Source organism: Pseudophryne corroboree, chromosome 6 (genome assembly GCF_028390025.1).
Source record: "Pseudophryne corroboree isolate aPseCor3 chromosome 6, aPseCor3.hap2, whole genome shotgun sequence".
Lineage (NCBI taxonomy): Eukaryota > Metazoa > Chordata > Amphibia > Anura > Myobatrachidae > Pseudophryne > Pseudophryne corroboree.
In genome coordinates this window covers 564,059,189-564,082,077 of record NC_086449.1, presented here as the reverse complement: position 1 = coordinate 564,082,077, position 22,889 = coordinate 564,059,189, and the positions used below count along the sequence as shown (strand labels likewise).

General features: G+C 44.8%; 1 protein-coding gene across 4 annotated transcripts in view; it reads left to right on the top strand.

Moving 5' to 3' along the window:
- The window catches only part of HCFC2 (host cell factor C2), a 179,369-nt gene extending 156,746 nt beyond the window's left edge, over positions 1–22,623 (top strand). For all 4 annotated transcript variants that reach the window (XM_063927779.1, XM_063927778.1, XM_063927777.1 and 1 more), the window contains exons 13-15: positions 6,172–6,357; positions 16,042–16,324; positions 16,933–22,623. In XM_063927779.1, coding sequence (XP_063783849.1) covers positions 6,172–6,357; positions 16,042–16,324; positions 16,933–16,943 — 480 coding nt within the window. In that variant the 3' untranslated portion in view covers positions 16,944–22,623. The remainder of the gene's footprint in view (positions 1–6,171; positions 6,358–16,041; positions 16,325–16,932) is intronic.
- Positions 22,624–22,889: the final 266 nt, after the last annotated feature.

Sequence of the window (22,889 nt, the reverse complement as noted above, 5' to 3'; positions counted from 1 at the left end):
TCCGGCCGCCGCTGCTCTCCCCACTCACAGCGGCTCCGGCCGCCGCTGCTCTCCCCACTCACAACGGCTCCGGCCGCCGCTGCTCTTCCGCTCACACGGCGCCGGCAGCGGCTGCTCTCCCGCTCACGGCGCCGGCCGCCGCTACTGCTCCGGGTCCCACCGCTGTGTTACGCGCTGCTCACCCGGGCTCACAGGCGATCCGCTCGGCGATACCCGCTGGGGCCCCACACGCTGCGCTGCCGCTGCTCTGAATCTGAAAGAGCATGCAGGCATTACCACAAGGGTGAGGCAGAGGGGGGGGGCAATAAATAAGGGGGCAATAGAGCGGCATAAGAAATACTGCAGCACCAGCAGATGCTAGGCTGCAGGGATATTTGCAGAATTATAATCAGTGAAAGTTTGTAACCAGCACTAGGATTATATGTGTAAGCATAGCATGGCAACCATTTTAACATGCTTCCTGTGTCTTCCTCTGTGATTCCAGAACGTTCCAGTACTACATCTCTACTCCACCGGAGGCGCAGGGGTGTTAGTGGGAATTTGGGATCACATTTCATAGTACTGGCCACGTGTACTGCACTTGGCCAGATATATATATATAGAGACACCTTACTGCTATTTTACTGAGTCGTGCAAGTGTCTGTTTTTTGTGTATTGTATTGTCTGTCGCCATAATGAGTAAGGCACCAGCAAAAACTAAAAAGCATAATAGCAGAGTCTGTAGCAGTGTGTTACCGGATGGATCTACCACATGTACAGTATGTTTTGTGGATTCGGTTCAGAATACCATTTCTGCTCCAGTGTTACAACCAATGTCCTCACCGGACCTTCCGTGGGGTATGTTAGTAAATGTACTAGATAGGTTACAATCAGAATTGACCGCCGCTCGTCGGTAGCGGGAAACTGCAAGATCTGAGTCTAGAACCGGAGGGTGAGACCGCCAAAACTACCGGAGGCGTCTCAGCCTTGCGTAAGGTCCAAATCCATTTTGGGTAAACGGGATAAATTTCATATGTCTTATGATTTTCCAGTTTCTGCTATGTTGCACTCTGACGATTCCATGCCAGACCTCACGGAACAAGATGAGGGCGAAGTGGAGTCAGATGGCGAGGATTTTAACAGTTCCGGCATTGATGATCTCATCAGAGCGGTACGTCAGTCTCTGAAGTTTACTGAAACTGAGGAGCCTCTCACAAATGATCAGGTCGTATTTACTAAACGACAAAAAAACTCTGATAAGTTTTCCTGTGTCGGAATCTCTTAATCAGATGTTAGTAGAAACACGACGGAATCCAGATAAACGGTTTTCTATACCTCGCAGATTTAAGTCTAGTTACCCGTTTCCAGACTCCGTAACATGTACATGGGAGAATCCACCAATAGTTGATTCTTCAGTGTCAAAACTTACCAAGAAATTAACCATACCAGTGCCAGCAGCTACTACGCTTAAGAAACTATGCTAAAATCCATGTATGTAGCAGCAGGTTACAGAACTCAAATCTGCTTTACATGACGAAAACCTGATACTACTTGTAAATCAAATGAGTGAGGCTGTAGGGTATCTCTGCACAGCGTCTACTGACGTCTGTCAGCTCACTTCTCGTATTTCATCGTCGCTAGTAACGGCACGAAGAGCACTCTGGCTGCGTGCTTATCATGCGGAGGCAGAGGTCAAACGAGGTATAGAGGCGTTGCCTTACAATGGCAAGAAGTTGTTTGGTCCTGAATTGGACGCATGGATTGTTGAGGCTACGGGAGGTAAGTCTGTTTTCTTACATTGCCTCCACCGGTATCAAGAAGAAGGTACGCTGGACCTTCGTTCAAATCTTTTAGACCTCAGCCCTTTCGAGGACGTGGCAGAGGAACAGCCACGCCTGCTAGACGTGGTCGAGGACGTGGTTTCCAACAAACCAACACAACTCGCCAGGACGCTAAGGCGACAAGCCAGTGGCATGACGGGCTACCAGCCCATCTCGGTTCTCCGATTGTGGGAGCTTGCCTTCAGACGTTCCATTTGGCGTGGTTCCACACATCCGCGGATGGGTGGATCCGCAATTTAGTGTTAAAAGGTTACAAAATAGAGTTCGACTGTCTTCCGCCTCTGCGGTTTTTCAAGACAGGATTGCCTCTGTCGGACGACAAGAGGACGGTTCTGCAAATTGCCATTCAGTCCCTACTGGATTCGGCAGTTTTGATTCCGGTCCCTGTACACCAACAGGGTCAGGGTTATTATTCAAGTCTGTTTGTGGTACCAAAGCCGGATGGCTCAGTCAGACCAATATTGAACTTAAAGGGTCTCAATCAGTACGTAACTTACTACAGATTCAAAATGGAGTCTCTGCGCTCGGTGATTGCGGGTTTAGAGCCAAAGGAATTTATGATTGCGCTAGATCTCAAGGATGCGTACTTACACATTCCAATTTGGCAGCCTCATCAGAAACCATTACCAGTTTCAGGCTCTACCGTTTGGCCTGTCATCAGCGCCTCGGGTATTCAACAAAGTGATGTCTGTGATGATAGCTCATCTCAGATCCCTGGGAGTGACAATAGTTCCGTATTTAGACGATCTGCTCATCAAAGCACCGTCTCAACAGATACTTCTCCAACATGTGCTGCTAACATACGATGTACTGGTTCACCACGGTTGGATTGTCAACTTCAAGAAATCACATCTAATTCCGTCTCAACGCCTTCAATTCCTAGGTATGATTCTCGATACGGTCAATCAAAGAATTTACCTACCACAGCAGAAAGTACAAATTCTACGCCATCTAGTACAATTAGTGCTCAAGCCACGCACAGTGTCTGTACACTGGTGCATTCGCCTCTTAGGCACAATGGTGGCAGTTTTCGAAGCGCTTCAGTTCGGAAGATTTCACTCGCGTCCTTTTCAACTGAATGTGCTCGCCCAGTGGTCGGGCTCGCATCTGCAGATTCACCACAGGGTGAGGTTGTCGCCAAGGGCAAGAGTATCTCTGCTCTGGTGGCTTAAGGAACACAATTTAACCGCAGGAAGACTGTTCGGAGGCTGGAATTGGATAATTCTAACTACGGACGCCAGTCTCAGAGGTTGGGGAGCGGTAATTCAAAATTGTCAGCTCCAGGGTCTCTGGGCGGATCACGAAAAATTGCTGTCTATAAATGTCCTGGAACTCCGCGCAATTTACAATGCGCTACGACAAGCAGTGCACATGCTTCGCTCTCAGCCTGTCCAAGTGCAGTCAGACAATGCGACGGCGGTCGCATACATCAACAAACAAGGAGGAACGAGAAGCCGCATGGCAATGCGGGAAGTAGCTCGAATCCTCAATTGGGCGGAATGCCACCAGGTGATGTTGTCGGCCGTGTTCATTCCGGGAGTGGACAACTGGGAAGCGGATTATCTCAGTCGTCGGGATTTTCATCCAGGCGAATGGGCATTAAATCCAGAAGTGTTTCACATGTTGGTTCAGCGATGGGGTTATCCTCAGGTGGACCTGATGGCGTCTCGACACAATCACCAAACGTTCCAGTATGTGTCCAGAACAAGAGATCCAAAGTCAGTGGCGGTGGACGCTCTCACTGTCGCGTGGCCGTACAGTCTTGTGTATCTGTTTCCACCGTTTCCGTTGCTCCCTCTGGTGCTAAAACGGATCAAAAGAGAGTCTGTCACAGTCATACTAGTGGCGCTTCATTGGCCTCGGAGAGCTTGGTTCTCGGATCTCCGAGGACTACTTGCAGACGATCCTTGGCCGCTCCCACTACGTCCAGACCTGTTACAACAGGGTCCGTTCCTTTACCCCGATTTAGCGCGGCTGCGTTTGACGGGGTGGCTGTTGAGAAGAGAGGGCATTCCAGATTCGGTTATGCCAACCATGTTACGAGCTAGGAAGCCGGTTACGGCAGCTCATTATTACAGAATATGGCGTGCCTATATAGGTTGGTGTGAGGCGCGGAAGTTTCCGACATCATCTTTCAAGTTATACCGCCTTTTGTTGTTTCTACAAACAGGGTTAGATGAAGGACTGCGTTTATCTACACTAAAGGTGCAGGTATCTGCTTTGTCAATTTACTTTCAAAGACGATTGGCTCTATTGCCGTCTATACGCACTTTTCTCCAAGGTGTCCTCAGAGTACAGCCTCCATTCATTCCACCTACAGCGCCATGGGACTTGAATCTGGTTTTAGAGTTCTTACAGTCTTCATATTTTGAACCCTTACAGCAAGTGGATATAAAGTTTCTCACTTGGAAAATAATTTTTCTTCTAGCCTTAGCTTCGGCAAGGCGTGTTTCGGATTTGGGTGCCTTGTCATGCAAGTCACCGTATTTGGTGTTTCATGATGACAGAGCGGAACTTCGGACGAATCCCGCTTTCTTACCAAAGGTAGTGTCATCTTTTCACATCAATCAACCAATAGTAGTTCCTGTGTTGACAGCACATTCTGGAACTCTGGATGTGGTACGTGCATTATGCGTTTATGTATCTTCGTAAGACGGATACGTTGTTTGTTCTCTATGATGCTGCCAAGATGGGTTGGCCAGCGTCTAAACAAACCTTATCCAGATGGATAAAACTAACCGTACGTCAGGCTTACCTTCATGCTAGGTTACAACCACCTACATCAGTAACCGCTCATTCCACACGTTCTGTGGGAACTTCATGGGCAGCTGGTCGAGGAGCTTCTACGACGCAGCTTTGCCGTGCGGCTACATGGTCTTCAGTGCACACGTTTGTGCGCTTTTACAAGTTTGATACGTTTGCGGCATCAGCATCTAGCTTTGGCCGCTTAGTGTTACAGGTGCCAAACAGCTCTCCCGCCCACGGGGGAAGCTTTGGTACGTCCCAAGAGTACTCCAGTGACCCCTAGTGGATGATAAAGAAAATAGGATTTTGGTACTTACCAGGTAAATCCTTTTCTTTGAATCCATAGGGGGCACTGGACGCCCACCCAGAGCAGTTTTACCTGGGTTGTATTAAGCTCAGAGGAGCTTATGGTAACACATTTTCACCGATTGGTTCAAATTATAAAGGTCTATCAGTTATGGTGTCAACTGTTTAGTTGTCAGTAACGTTATGTGTCAACTTTGTTGTTGTCCGTTATGTTATAGGAATTCTCCATTGTCAACCTCTCTATAGTTCCTGTTCGGCTCAGTAAAAAACACTGAGGTAGTACACTGAGGTACTCTGGGATATGGAGGGGTGGAGTGTTCTAAATTTAAATATTCAGTGCTGTTCCTACGGAAGCCCGTCCATATCCCAAGAGTACTCCAGTGCCCCCTATGGATTCAAAGAAAAGGATTTACCTGGTAAGTACCAAAATCCTATTATTTAAATATGTGCCATTTCCGGCTACGCCCAGTCCATATCCCAAGAGTACTCCAGTGACCCCTAGTGGATGAAAAAGAAATATGGTGCGCTGCTTCCCTCGCTCTGTCCATATTTGACGGTTATGGCACTTCTTCAATTTGCTCAAACTGTCTTTCCACAGATTGCTTGGAGGACTTATTGTAGGGAGTGCTGTCTACCATTTGTATGGTTGGCTGATTTCATCTTAGTGAGGGATGGAGAGAACGTCTGTTGTAGTTCTCCAGTGCTATTGGGGTCTTTCGGCACATACAGACTTTTCATTGCATGCTGCAGCTAAAGCATGATTGCTTTTACCAATAATAATAATAATAGCAACAGTCTGAACAAAACAAAGTGCAGGCTTGGTCATTTCAGAATCTGAGGTCATTTGCTACCTTAATTAAATGATATTCAATGATGACATCTGGTGTGTGTTCAATTTTTGTCCAAAATAAAAATGTAACAAAATCTTAAATTCCAGACAGTTGCAGTAATGTTAATGTGTATGCCTTTTCATATAAAACAAGCAGTGCTTCACAGATTGGTTCATCAATGACAAAATTAGTCCTACAAAATTTTTATTTATGTTCATATGTATTCTAATAATAACATCTAACTTTTGGTGCCTGATTAAAGTTCGTTGTCATTGACTGCAGCTTGTCATCACTGTGTTTTGTCCTCTTCACTCTCTGCCACTTTTCGGAGACTGTTTCACAACCCTCTCACTGGCCTGGCAGGCTACATTTATTTACAACATTATTTGTAGATTTACATTACAGTTTTAAAGCCTGTGAACAAAAACTGCAATGTCCTCTTTAACAATTACCTGCTCTCCCACTTGTAGGCTGTGGATCCAGATTTGTCAGACTACACTATGCTGAAGAAACATGACTTGTGTCCTGGAAGCGCGTACAGATTCAGAGTAGCAGCAGTTAACGGACATGGCATAGGTCCTTTCAGTAAAATCAGTCAGTTTAAGACTTGCATTCCTGGATTTCCTGGCGCACCATCATCCGTAAAAATCACAAAGGTAAGATACTGAAAAATGATGTGAGCCATTCAATGAAGAAAAAAGAAAAAGCACCATAATTCTCTCACGCGGCAGTACAGGAGTATTTGACACATATTGTTGACCTTTTCAAAAATATAAAGTGAATCCTAAAACAAGATTTGCCCCTTTGGCTGGTAGAATAGGGAAAGCCAGTTAGTTTAAACAATCTAGGCTTTCTTTTGAAGTGCAATAAGCACATGATATAAAAAGTCAGTTTTGCTGATAAACATCTAGTCTTATTGCTCCTATATTCAGTTTCTACCAAGGTGGGGTCATGAATGCACCAAGACATTCAATAGCATCTTTATTTGATATGGATTATGTAATAAAAAGTAAAAATGTTTGGAATATATTATTTGGTACCTTAATACCAGAAGGCCATTGTAGCTAGATGTACTAGTGATACAGGGACACACTGCTCCTAAAAATCGTCCCTGGCATTTAAAGTACACAGGCCCACCTGCCTCCTCTTACTGCTTTACTGGGTCTGCTGACTGGCAGATTCACTCGGAAACATTGGGCCTAATTCTGAGTTGATTGCAGCAGCAATTTTGTTAGCAGTTGGGCAAAACCATGTGCACTGCAGGAGGGGCAGATATAACATGTGCAAAGAGAGTTAGATTTGGGTGGGGTGTATTCAAACTGAAATCTAAATTGCAGTGTAAAAATAAAGCAGCCAGTATTTACCCTGCACAGAAACAAAATAACCCACCCAAATCTAACTCTCTCTGCACATGTTATATCTGCCCCCCCTGCAGTGCACATGGTTTTGCCCAATTGCTAACAAACTTGCTGCTGCGATCAACTCAGAATTACCCCCATTGTCCAGCTCCCGGGTCATCCCCTTCACTCATTAAGCTGTTCCCAGCCTCTCCCAGTATGCATGATGTAATGTCACGCCACACCTTAACATTAATCCCATCAAGCAGAATGCTGGAAGGTGGAGCTGCCATCTGCCATCCAAACTGCTCAGCCCACATCCAGAGTCCCACCGAGCAGAGCATCATATGGCTGAGCTGCTCGACCAGGCTTACGAATGGCTAAGCCTCTGATTGCCAACCCATCAAACCATTTGTGATGTGGTCACTTTCCCTTTTTATTGTGGCTGTGTTTTACTTATTACCTAGAACAACTTTTTAATTACTACCTAGTTAGTGTTCTAATTTCTCTGACGTCCTAGTGGATGCTGGGTACTCCGTAAGGACCATGGGGTATAGACGGGCTCCGCAGGAGACTGGGCACTCTTAAAAGAAAGATTAGGTACTATATCTGGTGTGCACTGGCTCCTCCCTCTATGCCCCTCCTCCAGACCTCAGTTAGTATCTGTGCCTGGCCAGAGCTGGATGCACCCTAGGGGCTCTCCTGAGCTTCCTAGAAAAGAAAGTATTTGTTAGGTTTTTTATTTTCAGTGAGATCTGCTGGCAACAGACTCACTGCTACGTGGGACTGAGGGGAGAGAAGCAAACCTACCTGCTTGCAGCTAGCTTGGGCTTCTAAGGCTACTGGATACCATTAGCTCCAGAGGGATCGAACACAGGCCCAGTCCTCGGTCGTCCGGTCCCGGAGCCGCGCCGCCGTCCCCCTTGCAGAGCCAGAAGAACGAAGAGAAGTTGAAAATCGGTGGCTGAAGACTCCGGTCTTCATTAAGGTAGCGCACAGCACTGCAGCTGTGCGCCATTGCTCCCTTAGCACACCACACACTCCGGTCACTGATGGGTGCAGGGCGCTGGGGGGGGGGCGCCATTGGCAGCAATTAGATTACCTTACTTGGCGAAAAGCACATAATACAGTCTGATAAACTGTATATGTGCATTAACCCCCGCCATTAAAGTACATAAAAGGACAGAAGCCCGCCGCTGAGGGGGCCGGGCCTTCTTCCTCAGCACACCGGCGCCATTTTCTCTTCACAGCTCAGCTGGAAGGAAGCTCCCCAGGCTCTCCCCTGTAGTATCCTGGTACACAAAGGGTAAAAAAGAGAGGGGGGGGCACATAAATTTAGGCGCAAAACTGTGTATATAAGCTGCTATAGGGGAAAAATCACTCAGTATAGTGTACATCCCTGTATTATATAGCGCTGTGGTGTGTGCTGGCATACTCTCTCTCTGTCTCTCCAAAGGGCCTGGTGGGGGAACTGTCTTCAAATAGAGCATCCCTTGTGTGTGTGGTGTGTCGGTACGCGTGTGTCGACATGTCTGAGGTAAAAGGCTCCTCTAAGGAGGTGATAGAGCGGATAAGTGTGTGGGAGGGTGTCTCCGTCAACAACGCCGACACCTGTTTGGATATGTGTAAGTGCTGAGGTAAAATTATTGCACAAAAGGTTAGGGAACAGAAAGGAAATCTACCCTGGTCTGTCCCTATGTCACAGAGTCCTTCAGAGTCTCTCTATGCTCACTATCCAAAATAACAAAGTATCGACACGGAGATTAACTCCACTGTCGACTACGATAATGCAAAGTTACAGCCAACAGGGCTAAAAGATATTCAATATATGATTATTAGAATAAAAGATGATTTGCATATCACTGATGACTCATCTGTCCCTGACACGAGAGTACACATGTTAAGGGGAAGAATGCCGAGGTAAATTTCCCTCCTCTCATGAGGAAAAAGAGCGGGAATCTCCAGACAAGACACGGCAGCTTCCCACAAGAGAATTCTCAGGCTGTATCCTTTCCCCACTAGGGCCAGGATGTGTTGAGAATCTTCCCCTTGGGTGTCCTGTTTGCACTAGCTATTCTCAGGGATCCTGCAGATAGTGTGCACATTCTAGTATACTACCCAGACCGGCGATTGTGTCGGCATGGGTTTATAGCGCTGTGGCAGCGTGGACAGGTACCTTATCAGCAGAGATTGAGACCTAGTATGCATATAAATATGATAGATATATAATTATAAAGCATGCTCAAAGGGACATGAGTATACTGGGTCCTAGAGACAAAATCTATGTCGATTTCTGCTTGACGTGTCCTGTAGAATATACATTGGACAGATGATGCCGACTTAAGAGGCATATGGAAGGCTGAGGATTGTGTGGAGAAAGGTTCTCGGGCCTGGTCTCCACAGCTATAGCTGGTAATTCGGATATTTTGCCTTATATTCCTGCACAGCCTAGGAAAGCACGACATTATTAAATGCAGCTTTTCAAATAAAGAAACAAGAAAGTCTGAGGTGCGTCCTTTCTTGTCAGAGCCGGGGGCAGAGGAAAGAAGCTGTACAACACAGCTAGTCCCCAGGAACAGAAGTCCTCCCCGGCCTCTACAAAAATCCACCGCATGTCGCTGGGGCTCCACAGGCGGAGCTAGGCCCGGTGGGGACACGCCTTCGTAAGTTCAGCCACAAGTGGGTTCACTCCCTGTTAGATCCCTGGGCAATAGAAATTGTATCGCAGGGATACAGGCTGGACTGTGAGAAGATGCCCCCTCACCGAGGACCCGGCGGGCTTCCCCCCAAGAGAGGGAGCCAGTGTTAATTGCAATTCGTAAATTGTATCTTCAACAGGTGGTGGTCAAGGGTCCCCTCCTTCAACAAGAGGGTGTTATTATTCGACCATGTTATAATCCCGAAACCAGACGGTTCGGAGAGACCCATATTGAATTAAAATCCCTGAACATATACCTGAAAAGGTTCAGGTTCAAGATGGAATCGCTAAGAGCGGTCATTGCAAGCCTGAAATGAATCGGGACATAAGGGATGCTTACCTTCGTGTCCCCATTTATCCACCTCATCAGGCGTACCTCAGAATTGCGGTACGGGATTGTCATTACCAATTTCACCAAGGTAATGGCGGATATGATGGTGCTCCTGCGGAAGCAAGGTGTCACTATTATCACATACTTGGATGATCTCATAAAAGCGAGATCAAGAGAGCAGTTGCTGGACAGCGTATCACCTTCTCTGGAAGTGAAACGGCAACACGACTGGATTCTATATATTCCGAAGTCGCAGTTGGTTCCTACAGCTCATCTGCCTCGCCTAGGCATGATCCTAGACACAGACCAGAAGAGGGTTTATCTCCCGATAGAGAGAGCTCAGGAGCTTATGACACTGGTCAGGAATCTATTGAAAACCAAAACAGGTGTCAGTGCATCACTGCACTCGAGTCCTGGGAAGGATGATGGCATCATACGAGGCCATCCACTTCGGCTGGTTCCATGCAAGGACAATGGAACTTACTGGACAAGTGGTCCGGATCACATCTTCAGATGCATCGGTTAATCACCCTATCCCCCAGGGCCAGGGTGTCTCTCCTGTGGTGGCTGCGGAGTGCTCACCTTCTCGAGGGCCGCAGATTCGGCATTCAGGACTGGGTCCTGGTGACCACGGATGCAAGCCTCCGAGGGTGGGGGGCAGTTACACAGGGAAAAAAATTCCAAGGTTGTGGTCAAGCCAACAGACTTGCCTTCACATCAATATCCTGGAACTAAGGGCCATATACAACGCCCTAAGTCAAGCGAGTTCCTGCTTCGCGACCAACCGGTTCTGATCCAGTCAGACCGCAGGGGCTCATGTAAACCGCCAGGGAGCAGGGTGGCGAGGGTAGAAGCCACCAGAATTCTTCGCTGGGTGGAGAATCAAGTAAGCGCACTCTCAGCAGTGTTCATTCCGGGAGTGGACAGGACCTCCACCCGGGAAAGTGGTGACTTCATCAGGAAGTCTTCACGCAGTTTTGCAAATTGATGGAAACTGCCTCAGGTGGACTACATGGCGTCCCACCTCAATAAAAAGATAAAAAAGGTTTTACGCTGGGTCAAGGGACTCTCAGGCGATAGCTGTGGTCGCACTAGTAACACCGTGGGTGTTCCAGTCGGTCTATATATTCCCTCCTCTTCCTCTCAGACCCAAGGGCTGAGAATTGTAATAAACGGAGGAGTGTGAACAATATTCTTTGCTCCGGATTGGCAAAGAAGGACTCGGTACCCGGAACTGCAAGAAATGCTCTCAGAGGACCCATGGCCTCTGCCTCTCAGTCAGGACATGTTGCAACAGGGACCCTGTCTGATCCAAGACTTACCGCGGCTGCGTTGGACGGCATGGCGGTTGAACGCCGGATCCTAGCGGAAAAGGGCATTCCGTATGCAGTTATTCCTACGCTGATAAAGGCTAGGAAAGACGTGACAGCAAGACTTTTTCACTGTATATGGCGAAAATAGGTTGCTTGGTGTGTGGCCGGGAAGGCCCTACAGAGGAATTCCAGGGGGGTCGATTCCTGCACTTCCTACAGTCAGGAGTGACTATGGGCCTAAAATTAGGATCCATAAAGGCCAAGATTTCGGCCCTATCCCTTTTTCTGTCAAAAAGAACTGGCTTCACTGCCTGAAGTTCGGACGTTGTTACAGGGGTGCTGCATATTCAGCCCCTTTTGTGCCTCCAGTGGCACCTTGGGATCTTAACGTGTGTTGGATTCCTAAAATCCCACTGGTTTGAGCCACTTAAGACCATGAAACTAAAATATCTCACGTGGAAAGTGGTCATGCTTTTGGCCTTAGCTTGGACTAGGCGTGTGTCAGAATTGGCGGCTTTGTCATGAAAAAGCCCATATCTGATCTTCCATATGGAAAGGGCAGAATGGAGGACTCATCCCCAATTTCTCCCTAAGGTGGTATCATCGTTTCATTTGAACCAACCTATTGTGGTGCCTGCGGCTACTAGGGACTTGGAGGATTCCAAGTTGCTGGACGTAGTCCGGGCCCTGAAACTTTGTTTCCAGGACGGCTAGAGTCAGAAAAACTGACTCGCTATTTATCCTGCATGCACCCAACAAGCTGGGTGCTCCTGCTTAAAAGCAGACTATTGCTCGCTGGATCTGTAGCACGATTTAGCTTGCACATTCTGCGGCTGAACTGCCGCATCCTATATCAGTAAAAGCCCATTCCACGAGGAAGGTGGGCTCTTCTTGGGCGGCTGCCCGAGGGGTCTCGGCTTTACAACTTTGCCGAGCTGCAACTTGGTCGGGTTCAAACACTTTTGCAAAATTCTACAAGTTTGATACCCTGGCTGAGGAGGACCTTGAGTTTGCTCATTCAGTGCTGCAGAGTCATCCGCACTCTCCCGCCCGTTTGGGAGCTTTGGTATAATCCCCATGGTCCTTACGGAGTACCCAGCATCCACTAGGACGTCAGAGAAAATAAGAATTTACTCACCGGTAATTCTATTTCTCGTAGTCCGTAGTGGATGCTGGGAGCCCGTCCCAAGTGCGGACTCTCTGCAATACATGTATATAGTTATTGCTTAACTAAAGGGTTATTGTATGAGCCATCTGTTGAGAGAGGCTCAGTTATTGTTCATACTGTTAACTGGGTATAGTTATCACGAGTTGTACGGTGTGATTGGTGTGGCTGGTATGAGTCTTACCCTGGATTCCAAATCCTTTCCTAGTAATGTCAGCTCTTCCGGGCACAGTTTCCCTAACTGAGGTCTGGAGGAGGGGCATAGAGGGAGGAGCCAGTGCACACCAGATTAAGGGGTATATGCAATTGCGGTCGAATTCCCGAAATTGTCGAATTTCGGGTCATTTTCGACCAAAAAAAAAAATCGCCTATGCAATTCAGTGCTTTCCGACCAAAAAACGGACTTTCAAAATTCGACTTTTTGAAATTCGACTTTTTGCAAATTCGACTTTTCTGCAATGATACAAGTGCTGCAATTCGACCAAAGCATATTCAATTCAAGTTTGGAAATTCGACAGCAGTGCTTTTAGACAGCAAATTCGTCATTTTCAATCCGCCACACTTTGGAGGGTGAAAACAAATAAAAATTTTTTAAACATGTTTTTTTTTGTGTTTTTTTGGGGGGGAATAACAGATCTATTTATATTAGAAGGGATTAGGTACCTTTTTTTTTTTTTTTTTTTGGAGGCACAAATATTATTTATATATTTTTTAAAATATTATTATTATTATTATTTTTTTTTTATGCTGGAACGGTGAAATCATAAAAAAAAATGGCGTGGGGTCCCCCCTCCAAAGCATAACCAGCCTCGGGCTCTTCGAGCTGGTCCTGGTTCTAAAAATGCGGGGGAAAAATTGACAGGGGATCCCCCGTATTTTTAAAACCAGCACCGGGCTCTGCGCCTGGTGCTGGTGCCAAAAATACGGGGGACAAAAAGAGTAGGGGTCCCCCGTATTTTTAACACCAGCATCGGGCTCCACTAGCTGGACAGATAATGCCACAGCCGGGGGTCACTTTTATGCCGTGCCCTGCGGCCGTGGCATTAAATATCCAACTAGTCACCCCTGGCCGGGGTACCCTGGGGGAGTGGGGACCCCTTCAATCAAGGGGTCCCCCCCCCCCAGCCACCCAAGGGCCAGGGGTGAAGCCCGAGGCTGTCCCCCCCCATCCAATGGGCTGCGGATGGGGGGGCTGATAGCCTTTTGTGATAATAAAAAGATATTGTTTTTTCCAGTAGTACTACAAGTCCCAGCCAGCCTCCCCCGCAAGCTGGTACTTGGAGAACCACAAGTACCAGCATGCGGGAGAAAAACGGGCCCGCTGGTACCTGTAGTACTACTGGGAAAAAAATACCCAAATAAAAACAGGACACACACACCGTCGACAGTAAAACTTTATTTCATACGTCGACACACACATACTTACCTATGTTCACACGCCGACATCGGTCCTCTTCTCCATGTAGAATCCACGGATACCTGAAAAGAAAAGATCAATATACTCACCTCAGCCATGGTCCAGAGATAAATCCACGTACTTGGCAAAAAAACAAACCGAACACCCGCTCCATGCCGGACTGAAAGGGGTCCCATGCTGACACATGGGACACCTTTCCACGAATGAGACCTGTCAGTGACAGCTGTCACAGAAAGGTCTCTAAGCCAATCAGGAAGCGCTACTTCCGTGGCGCTCACCTGATTGGCTGTGCGCTGTCTGTACTGTGACAGCACATCGCAAAGCCGCTCCATTACTTTCAATGGTGGGAACTTAGCGGCTAGCGGTAAGGTCACCCGCCGGGCAGCGGCTGACCGGCGGGTGACCCCACCGCTACCCGCAAAGTTCCCACCATTGAAAGTAATGGAGCGGCTTTGCGATGTGCTGTCACAGTACAGACAGCGCACAGCCAATCAGGTGAGCGCCACGGAAGTAGCGCTTCCTGATTGGCTGAAGGGACGTCAGTGACAGGAGTCACGTGATGTCCCGGCATTCGGGAGAAAGGGGTCTGATGTGAAAACATTGGACCCCTTTCTAGTCCGGTATGGAGCGGGTTTTTGCGTGTTTTTTTTTTTAAACAAGTACGTGGATTTTACTCTCTGGACGTGGATTTATCTCTGGACGCTGGAAGGTGAGTATAATTTTTTCACAGGTACCCTCGGATCGTCGGAGACCGTGGCAGTCGGCGTGTCAACATAGGTAAGTATGTGTGTGTCGGTAGTGTGTAATAAAGTTTTACTATCAAGGTGTGTGTGTCCTGTTTTTATTTGGGTATTTTTTTCCCAGTAGTACTACAGGTACCAGCGGACCCGTTTTTCTCCCGCATGCTGGTACTTGTGGTTCTCCAAGTTCCAGCTTGCGGGGGAGGCTTGCTGGGACTTGTAGTACTGCTGGAAAAAAACAATATCTTTTTATTATCACAAAAGGCTATCAGCCCCCCCATCCGCAGCCCATTGGATGGGGGGGGGACAGCCTCGGGCTTCACCCCTGGCCCTTGGGTGGCTGGGGACCCCTTGATTGAAGGGGTCCCCACTCCCCCAGGGTACCCCGGCCAGGGGTGACTAGTTGGATATTTAATGCCACGGCCGCAGGGCACGGCATAAAAGTGACCCCCGGCTGTGGCATTATCTGTCCAGCTAGTGGAGCCCGATGCTGGTGTTAAAAATACGGGGGACCCCTACTCTTTTTGTCCCCCGTATTTTTGGCACCAGCACCAGGCGCAGAGCCCGGTGCTGGTTTTAAAAATACGGGGGATCCCTGGCCAATTTTTCCCCTGCATTTTTAGAACCAGGACCAGCTCGATGAGCCCGAGGCTGGTTATGCTTTGGAGGGGGGACCCCACGCCATTTTTTTTCCGGGTTTTTCACGTTTTTTTACCGTTTTTTAAAATCGCAGCAAAATCCGCCAAATCGGCCGATTTTCGCCCGCGACTCTGGCGAATCCGTTTTTCATTGAATATGGTGAATTCCGGAAGCCACCTTCCGGGATTCACCTGTCGAATTGAGTCGAATTAAAAAACGGCGAAAATTGCCGCGAATTCGACCGCAATTGCATATACCCCATAGTACCTAATCTTTCTTTTAAGAGTGCCCAGTCTCCTGCGGAGCCCGTCTATACCCCATGGTTCTTACGGAGTACCCAGCATCCACTACGGACTACGAGAAATAGAATTACCGGTGAGTAAATTCTTATTTTTTATGAACTTGTTACCCAGACTAACATGAAATCTGTGTGAAAATGTGATTTTGTAATGAAAAGCTTACAAATGTCATTAAAGAGATCTAGAAATATATACCTGATATACTTTTTTTTGAGCACTGTTGGTCTTTCCTCTCCGATAAATATTTTGCTCAAAGAGTAATGTCACCTCAACCTAAAACCATTTGGTGCTGCCGTAGATCTATTTGGCATAGCGGAGGGGGTTAATACAGTAGTTGCAATGTCTGGCATGAACAAACTTGATCTGAAGGCTCATGAGCTAAGTGTACACTTGCTTCACAGAATGCAGACTGTGTCCACATTTCTTGGGAGTCTCCTTCTTCACCCACTGGAAATATATTGGAATATTCCGCTTTCTTAGCCATACGTACTTTACTTCCTGAGGTTCAAAACCAGCTGGCGTTTGTGAAAATTTACAGTGGCCTGGAGACATCCTGCACCGTAACAGCTGCGCAGCTGGCGAATGCACATGTTGACTACAGCTCCCGGCCTGCTGTGGTATTCCGGATTTCTGCAAAGAATGAAAAGGGTTATGGACCAGCAATACAAGTTAGATGGCTGCAAGGTGAGTGACTATGAATGACAGGCCCCACTCTCTGTCAGTAGAGATTTTATTGTTTCATATGAAGAATTACAGTTACAGAATTTGATTGTTGACCGATAAATTAAGTAGTAGGTCAAGGACACTGAACTGAAATATTATTTAGGACAAAACTACAAAAAAGTACATTAACTCAATAAAAAAAGAAAAGATAGGTTTTCACTAATGCTATTACTTGGGATAATAGGTAAATGAACAAAGAGGTCACATGATTGTCACCTCTAGTGTAGAAACGGATCATAACACCATATCCCCCCCCCCCCACACACACACACACACACACACACACACACACACACACACACACACACACACACACACCCTTCCCGTCCCGAAACAATACTCATTGGGTACTGTACATATAGAATAAGGATGTTCCAATGTATTGACCTCCTAAACACTTAAATAGTAACTGCTATTTATTTGTTTTTGTTTTTAAATACATAAATATACAGAAAATAAGGTTTTCTGTACAGACTCCTCTATGCCTGGTGTTTTACACATCAGAAGCACAGTCAACTGTTTATAAATACAAAAAATACACAATTTATTTGAAATAATGTGTTTTTCAGATAGAGCATGAGGTTCCGTCTGGAAGGTCTATAAGATACAAGAGAATTGCCAGTTCCGGTAGATGTTTGCCCCTAACACAACTGGAAGGAATCCTTTTTAAATGTATATTTTAATATCGCTATATGTTTCACTTTTGTAAGATTTTGTAAATCTCAAAATGTTTATTTTTACATTCTGCTTCTAATTGTATAGATATACATATTATATAAATATCTGAATATATACTTTTTCATGTTCTATTGTAAGCATTAGTGATATGTACTCAGGTGGGATTACATGGTACAGTTTCTGATAGCTGGGAACTGAATTTTTGCTTCCATTTCTGTTACCACTTCAGTATGTTTGTGAGTATAGAATTTGATAGCAATAAAATGGTGCAGAGGGAGTGGAGGATTCTTACAGTGCAATATGAAAGGCACGTAGCACTTCCCTAATAGCAGGGCTATCTTGCCAGTTCTTGCTAAGAAGGAGAAACTCGGGAATATCAAGGTGTTACATCAGATTTTCTTTTTTTGCTATTGTTCTATTTCTATATGTTTGTTAAATGCATAGCACTTTTAAAATAGCCTATTTGAAGAAAAATGTAATTTTATGTGATATGCAAAAAAAAAATGCTGAAAAGCTTATATAGCACCAGACTTGTTATTTAGCTGTTGTGGAAATCAGACCTCCAAACTGTCTATGTATCTGTGACATTTTTGAGTGTGTAGATGTATGTGTATGTGGACAGCTATTTAATTATATGAATAAGCAATTGTGGACATCTACACAAAGTTACACTCATCTACCTTCTTCTACTATCCTTTTCTACAGTAGCTTAAATGTCATTATATTTGGAGTATTTCTCAGTTTCCGAAGAACTTTGTCACAGTGGTTCCAGATCCAGGGGACCTGCTGCCACTAGGAAGGGAGGCAGGGCCCTGTGGACAGAGAACCAGCTGTACAAGGTTTCCTGGTCCAGCAGTGGTAAGAACATCTCCGGTTATAGAAATGCTCATAGTGCCGTTGGTTTCTCCAGTGACTTGTTTTCCTGATGATACCCAACAGTACGTAGTACCAGAACCAGATTTAAATATAATAGATATCATTTTAAATTCTTACAAGTAGGTCTGAGAACAGGAAGAAATCAGTACAATAATTTCAGAGATTAATAAAATACGTTTCTGAATAGTAGGAGGGAAATATAAATCTAAATTCTCTATGAGCAGAGACACTTCTAGTACTGAGGAAGCCTGGATTACACATGGCCATATTGAAAGTACCACATAAAGAGAATGCTTTACACGACCAGGAAAGAAAATGATAGTGAAGGGGAGTAGCTTTTTAGTGAAAGAGGTCTGTACTTCCTGCAGATGGGAGGGGCGGTCAGTGCAGCGGAGGAGAGGAGACTTTAGTCTGGCCCTGTTTGGAGGGCCTAGCATTATATCCTCTAGCTGTGCTACAGATATTTCTTTCTTTGAACACAATATCAATATTTGCAGACTCTGGGCCATGGTTGCTATAAATAGGCATGGGCGTTAAGGGCATGTCTGTACCTACTGCAGGCATGTACAGTGTTGATGACTATACCATACAGTGCCTCATGTGAAATTTGCTATTCTACTTTGCAAGACTTGGTCTATATTTAAAAAAAAAAAAAAAAAAAAAGACATGGAACTCTAAGGTTCCCTATAGCAATATGTAATGTCAGTGCATTAAAATTCATAATCTTGGGAATATATACTTTATACATAATTTTATAAATGCATGGGTATATTCATATGTACTGTTTTATATACAAGTAGAAATTCTAAGCATTTTAAGATTGTGTGTTTAACAGGAGAACGTATAAATGTAAAATAGTACTTTTCTTGTCTAGTGTTTAATATAAAATGTACTTTTTTTTTTTTTTTTTATTAGCGAGTGCTATATTTATCTTGTGATGCTCTCTCCCAGGCAGACGTCCGTCAGGTCATACGGCAGTAACACTGATGTGTAGAGAGAAAGCCAGTGTAGGACCAAGCATAGTGCAGTCTGACAACATGACTTGAAGCTGAGTTAGGCTGTCCATTTGGATGAGTGCTTCTTCCTGGGCTGACTGTCTCTGCAACAGTGCTGGCTGCAGGAATCCCAGTCAGAGAAAACATGGCACGCTGAATACATTTGTGTTTTTTGTTGACTGCATAGGGCACACTGTATTCAATTGAAATCACATCATATAACCTAATGATTGGTGTGCTTTACAAATTGAGGGGCAGATTTATTAAGACTGGTGAAGTGATAAAGTGGAAGGTGATAAAGCACCAGCCAGTCAGCTCCTAACTGTAATTTTTCAAACCCAGCCTGTGATGTGGAAGATAGGATCTGATTGGCTGGTACTTTATCACCTTCCACTTTATCACTTCATCTGCCCCTAAGTACCCACTCCCAGGTCCAGATTTAGACACACTGGGCTGATGGAGAGTTGCGCAGAACTAATTGCTGATGTTCGCCATTGTGCAGAGTTGTACACGTTTATGTGACTGTATAAACCTGATCCACACGCTTTTGCAAATAGTCTTCCTCATTAATAGCTTCACTCTCTGTGTAGTCCACAATTACGCCTACACGACCATAACACACACACACACACTTAACTAAGCCTACGTGAAAATGCCCCCACTTGTGTCCCCTTTAGCTGTAATTGGAGATGCGACTGTAGCATATGACTGAATCACCCAGAATTTCTCATAGTTACATACAATTTGCCACAGAGCATGCACAGTGCTAAAACTATCAGGGTAAATTTATTAAGATGGAAGTTCTATGTATGATAGATTGTTGCCCAGAGCAATCAATCAGATTCTAGGTATTATCTTCTGAAAGGTGCTAGATAAATGAGAAGTAGAATCTCATTGGTTGATAAATAGAACTCCCATCTTATTAAATTTACCCCTCAAGATCTCTCCACAAAGCGGACTGGTGTGCAACTCTGCATGAGACACACATTTTCCCCTAATTAAAACAAAGGGGATCCGGAGGAAGGGAGGGGTGTTGGTCAGCACCACAGAGATAAACTAAGTTCCTAATTATGTTGCATGTTCATCCAGGGAAATGCTCAAAACACAACCCGTTGTACACAGGAGTTGAAAAACACTGTCCTATGAGCCTTATTCAAGGTTGAATGCAAAACAACATTTTCCTCTAATGGGCAAAACCATGTGAAGTGCAGGTGGGGCAGATATAACATGTGGAGAAAGAGATTTGGGTAAAAGTAAAAGACTGCACAGTATTGGGCTTCAGTCTACCAGCGCACCAGTGCAAATTACATAGTGTTCCCCAATTAACTAAGGAAGGCAGACACATTTCTTAAATATTCACTTTGTAACTAATATGTTCTGTGGCTTTTCATTCGTATTTGTTAAGCTTTGAACACTTGGGCCCAGATTTATTTAGCCTTGGAGAGTGATAAATTGCATGGTGATAAAGTACCAACCAATCAGCTCCTAATACCCCTTTTACACTCGCAGAAAAATCCCGGGATATTGCACGTGAACGCGCATCATCCCGGGATTTTTCTCAGTGTGAATGGGAACAGGGTCCATTTCCCGGGACGAACATCCCGGGATTTCATCCCAGGTCTCGACCAGGGTTGAACCCGGGACCGTCCCGGGAAGCTGGCAGTGTAAACGGGTATACCGGGTCAAGGCGACCCGGCACCCGTTCTCTTCATAGGAGGAGGTGGTGCTTGGAGAAGATTATCTTATTGGGATATATATGGTATTGCACAGCTGCAGGAAAGCAGCTGTGCAATACCGTACAACTAATATGCTAACGCTGCAGGAGGAGTCTGTAGGAAAAAGACACCTTCTCGCAACATCTGCGTCCAAAGGTGCAGCATCAGATCAACATAGCGACCATTGGTCTCAAAGGTCGCAGCCCTGGGTCATCTGCATAATTCTCAACTTACTCTGGCCATTGGAACTCCTCTACCAGGCCCCAAAATATGTGGCCAACATGCAGAGACTGTCCTCTGCACTCCTACAAAACGGGGGCGACACGTTCCCCCCCATCATCGGGTTAGTGCGTAATTGAAATGTAGATAATGAAAGTGTACCTACTCTTGAGTGATCTTATTTACTTAATGACACTCTATTTTCTGTATCCCCAACTTGGCTTTAGCCATGCAGGAGTTGGGGGAACAGAGCATTTACATGGGAAATTTTAGCTGCAATAAAAGATGTGTAACATTTATATATCGTTGTCATTTATTTTATATCAATGTTTAAAGAACTTCAGGCACTTATATTGGCTACTGAATCTTTTATTTTGCTTTTAGATACTTTAAACAACATTTATAAAGCGTATAGCAATGTTCTGTAGTTTGCAGCTCTGCTACAATAGGAGTCTTTGGACAAAACAAAATAAAGGAAAACCTGCTAGTTACTTGTCCCCGGCAACTCTCCATTAGATTGTAAGAAATCGGATATCTTGCTAAACGTGTGTCTTATATTATCAGTGCCACATAACACATATTCCATTTCTACTTGAGTTTGTGACATTTGAAGTGGCTTAGTGTTTGCAGTGATGATCCTCTCATTGTGCCGGCCTCTGCCATGCCTCTATGTGCAATGCTGCTGCCGCCTTTTTTGTATATATGTGTATGGCTAGTGCAAAATGATGTTGAGCCTTACCCATCAATGTTTACAAAAGCCCATCTGTTCATTATTCCTGTGGAAGCATATACCTGCTTCTATACGGGTTTTACATTCAAGCTTGCTTTGCACTAATATGAATATTGTTCTCATGCATGTGACTTTTTGCAGCAATTTTTAAGCCAACTAACTGCCTGTAAAAAGCCAATCCACAAATGTGGTGATGATGTGTGGTAGGTAGTTTTTAATTCCGAATAAGCTTCACAACTGATACTGTAAATTCCCAACATGCAAACAGCAAACTAGTAATGAAAAAAAACATGAATAATCTTTATCTTCAAAAGCATGTAAACTGTAATACTGATAGGTAAATTCCTATATTCATTTGCTTTCAGTCTTGTTTTTCTGCTTATTTAATCATGTGACAACATAAGTGAATGATGTGTTACCCTTGGTATGTGGGTAATACAGACCTAAGGAAGGGGCTTTTTAAAAGTCAGCAAGTATAACATGTACTATACATAGGGTTACCATACTGTCCCTTTAAAGCGGGGAATTGCACAGGTTCTGTGGCTGGAGGATGACTACAAGCCTGCTTTTCCCCTGGATTTAATCACCCACAGAACCTGTGTAATTCTTGAGTGTCCCAGTTTAAAGGGGTAGTATGGTAAGCCTAACTATACAAGACATCATGCACACTTTGTTCTGAAACAATGTATTGAATCAGGGTCTTCAGGTGGTGTACAGAAAAATAAAAAAATGCTTATTCTGTATCTTGCCTTATTATTATTATTATTATTATTATTTTTTCTTTTTTTTTTTTTTTCTTTTAATATATACAGGGAATATAGTTTGCATTGCTATTTGCCACTTTTAAGTATTGTGCATTAAAAAAATTGTTCCATTTGCCAAACTGACAAATATTTATTTGTATATTTGCAAGTTATAGATTTGTGTTTTCTGCAGTTGACCAAATTGTTTTGTCTGTGTTTTTGGTTTTTACCTGTTTACAACAATTTGAAATATTTGCTTGAAATGTGTCAATTGTATGAAATAAAACTGCTTTGTATTATTTTACGTGGTTTAAGTGTTATAATCATTTCTAAAATGTTGAGGGTAATTACTCTAAAAACTGACATTGTACAATTAAAATCACAAAGGGGCAAGGGTAGATATTTGAGGCCTTCTAAAGAGCACATGTCGAAAGCAATCCGCTTCTTACTAGAATTTAGAGTACATTCTATGAAATAATAGATTGAATTGTATTGGTTGCTATGGGCAACTTCACCTGTCCTCTAGCAGGCTTGAAACATCTCCATAGTTTTGCCTTTATTACAGATCTG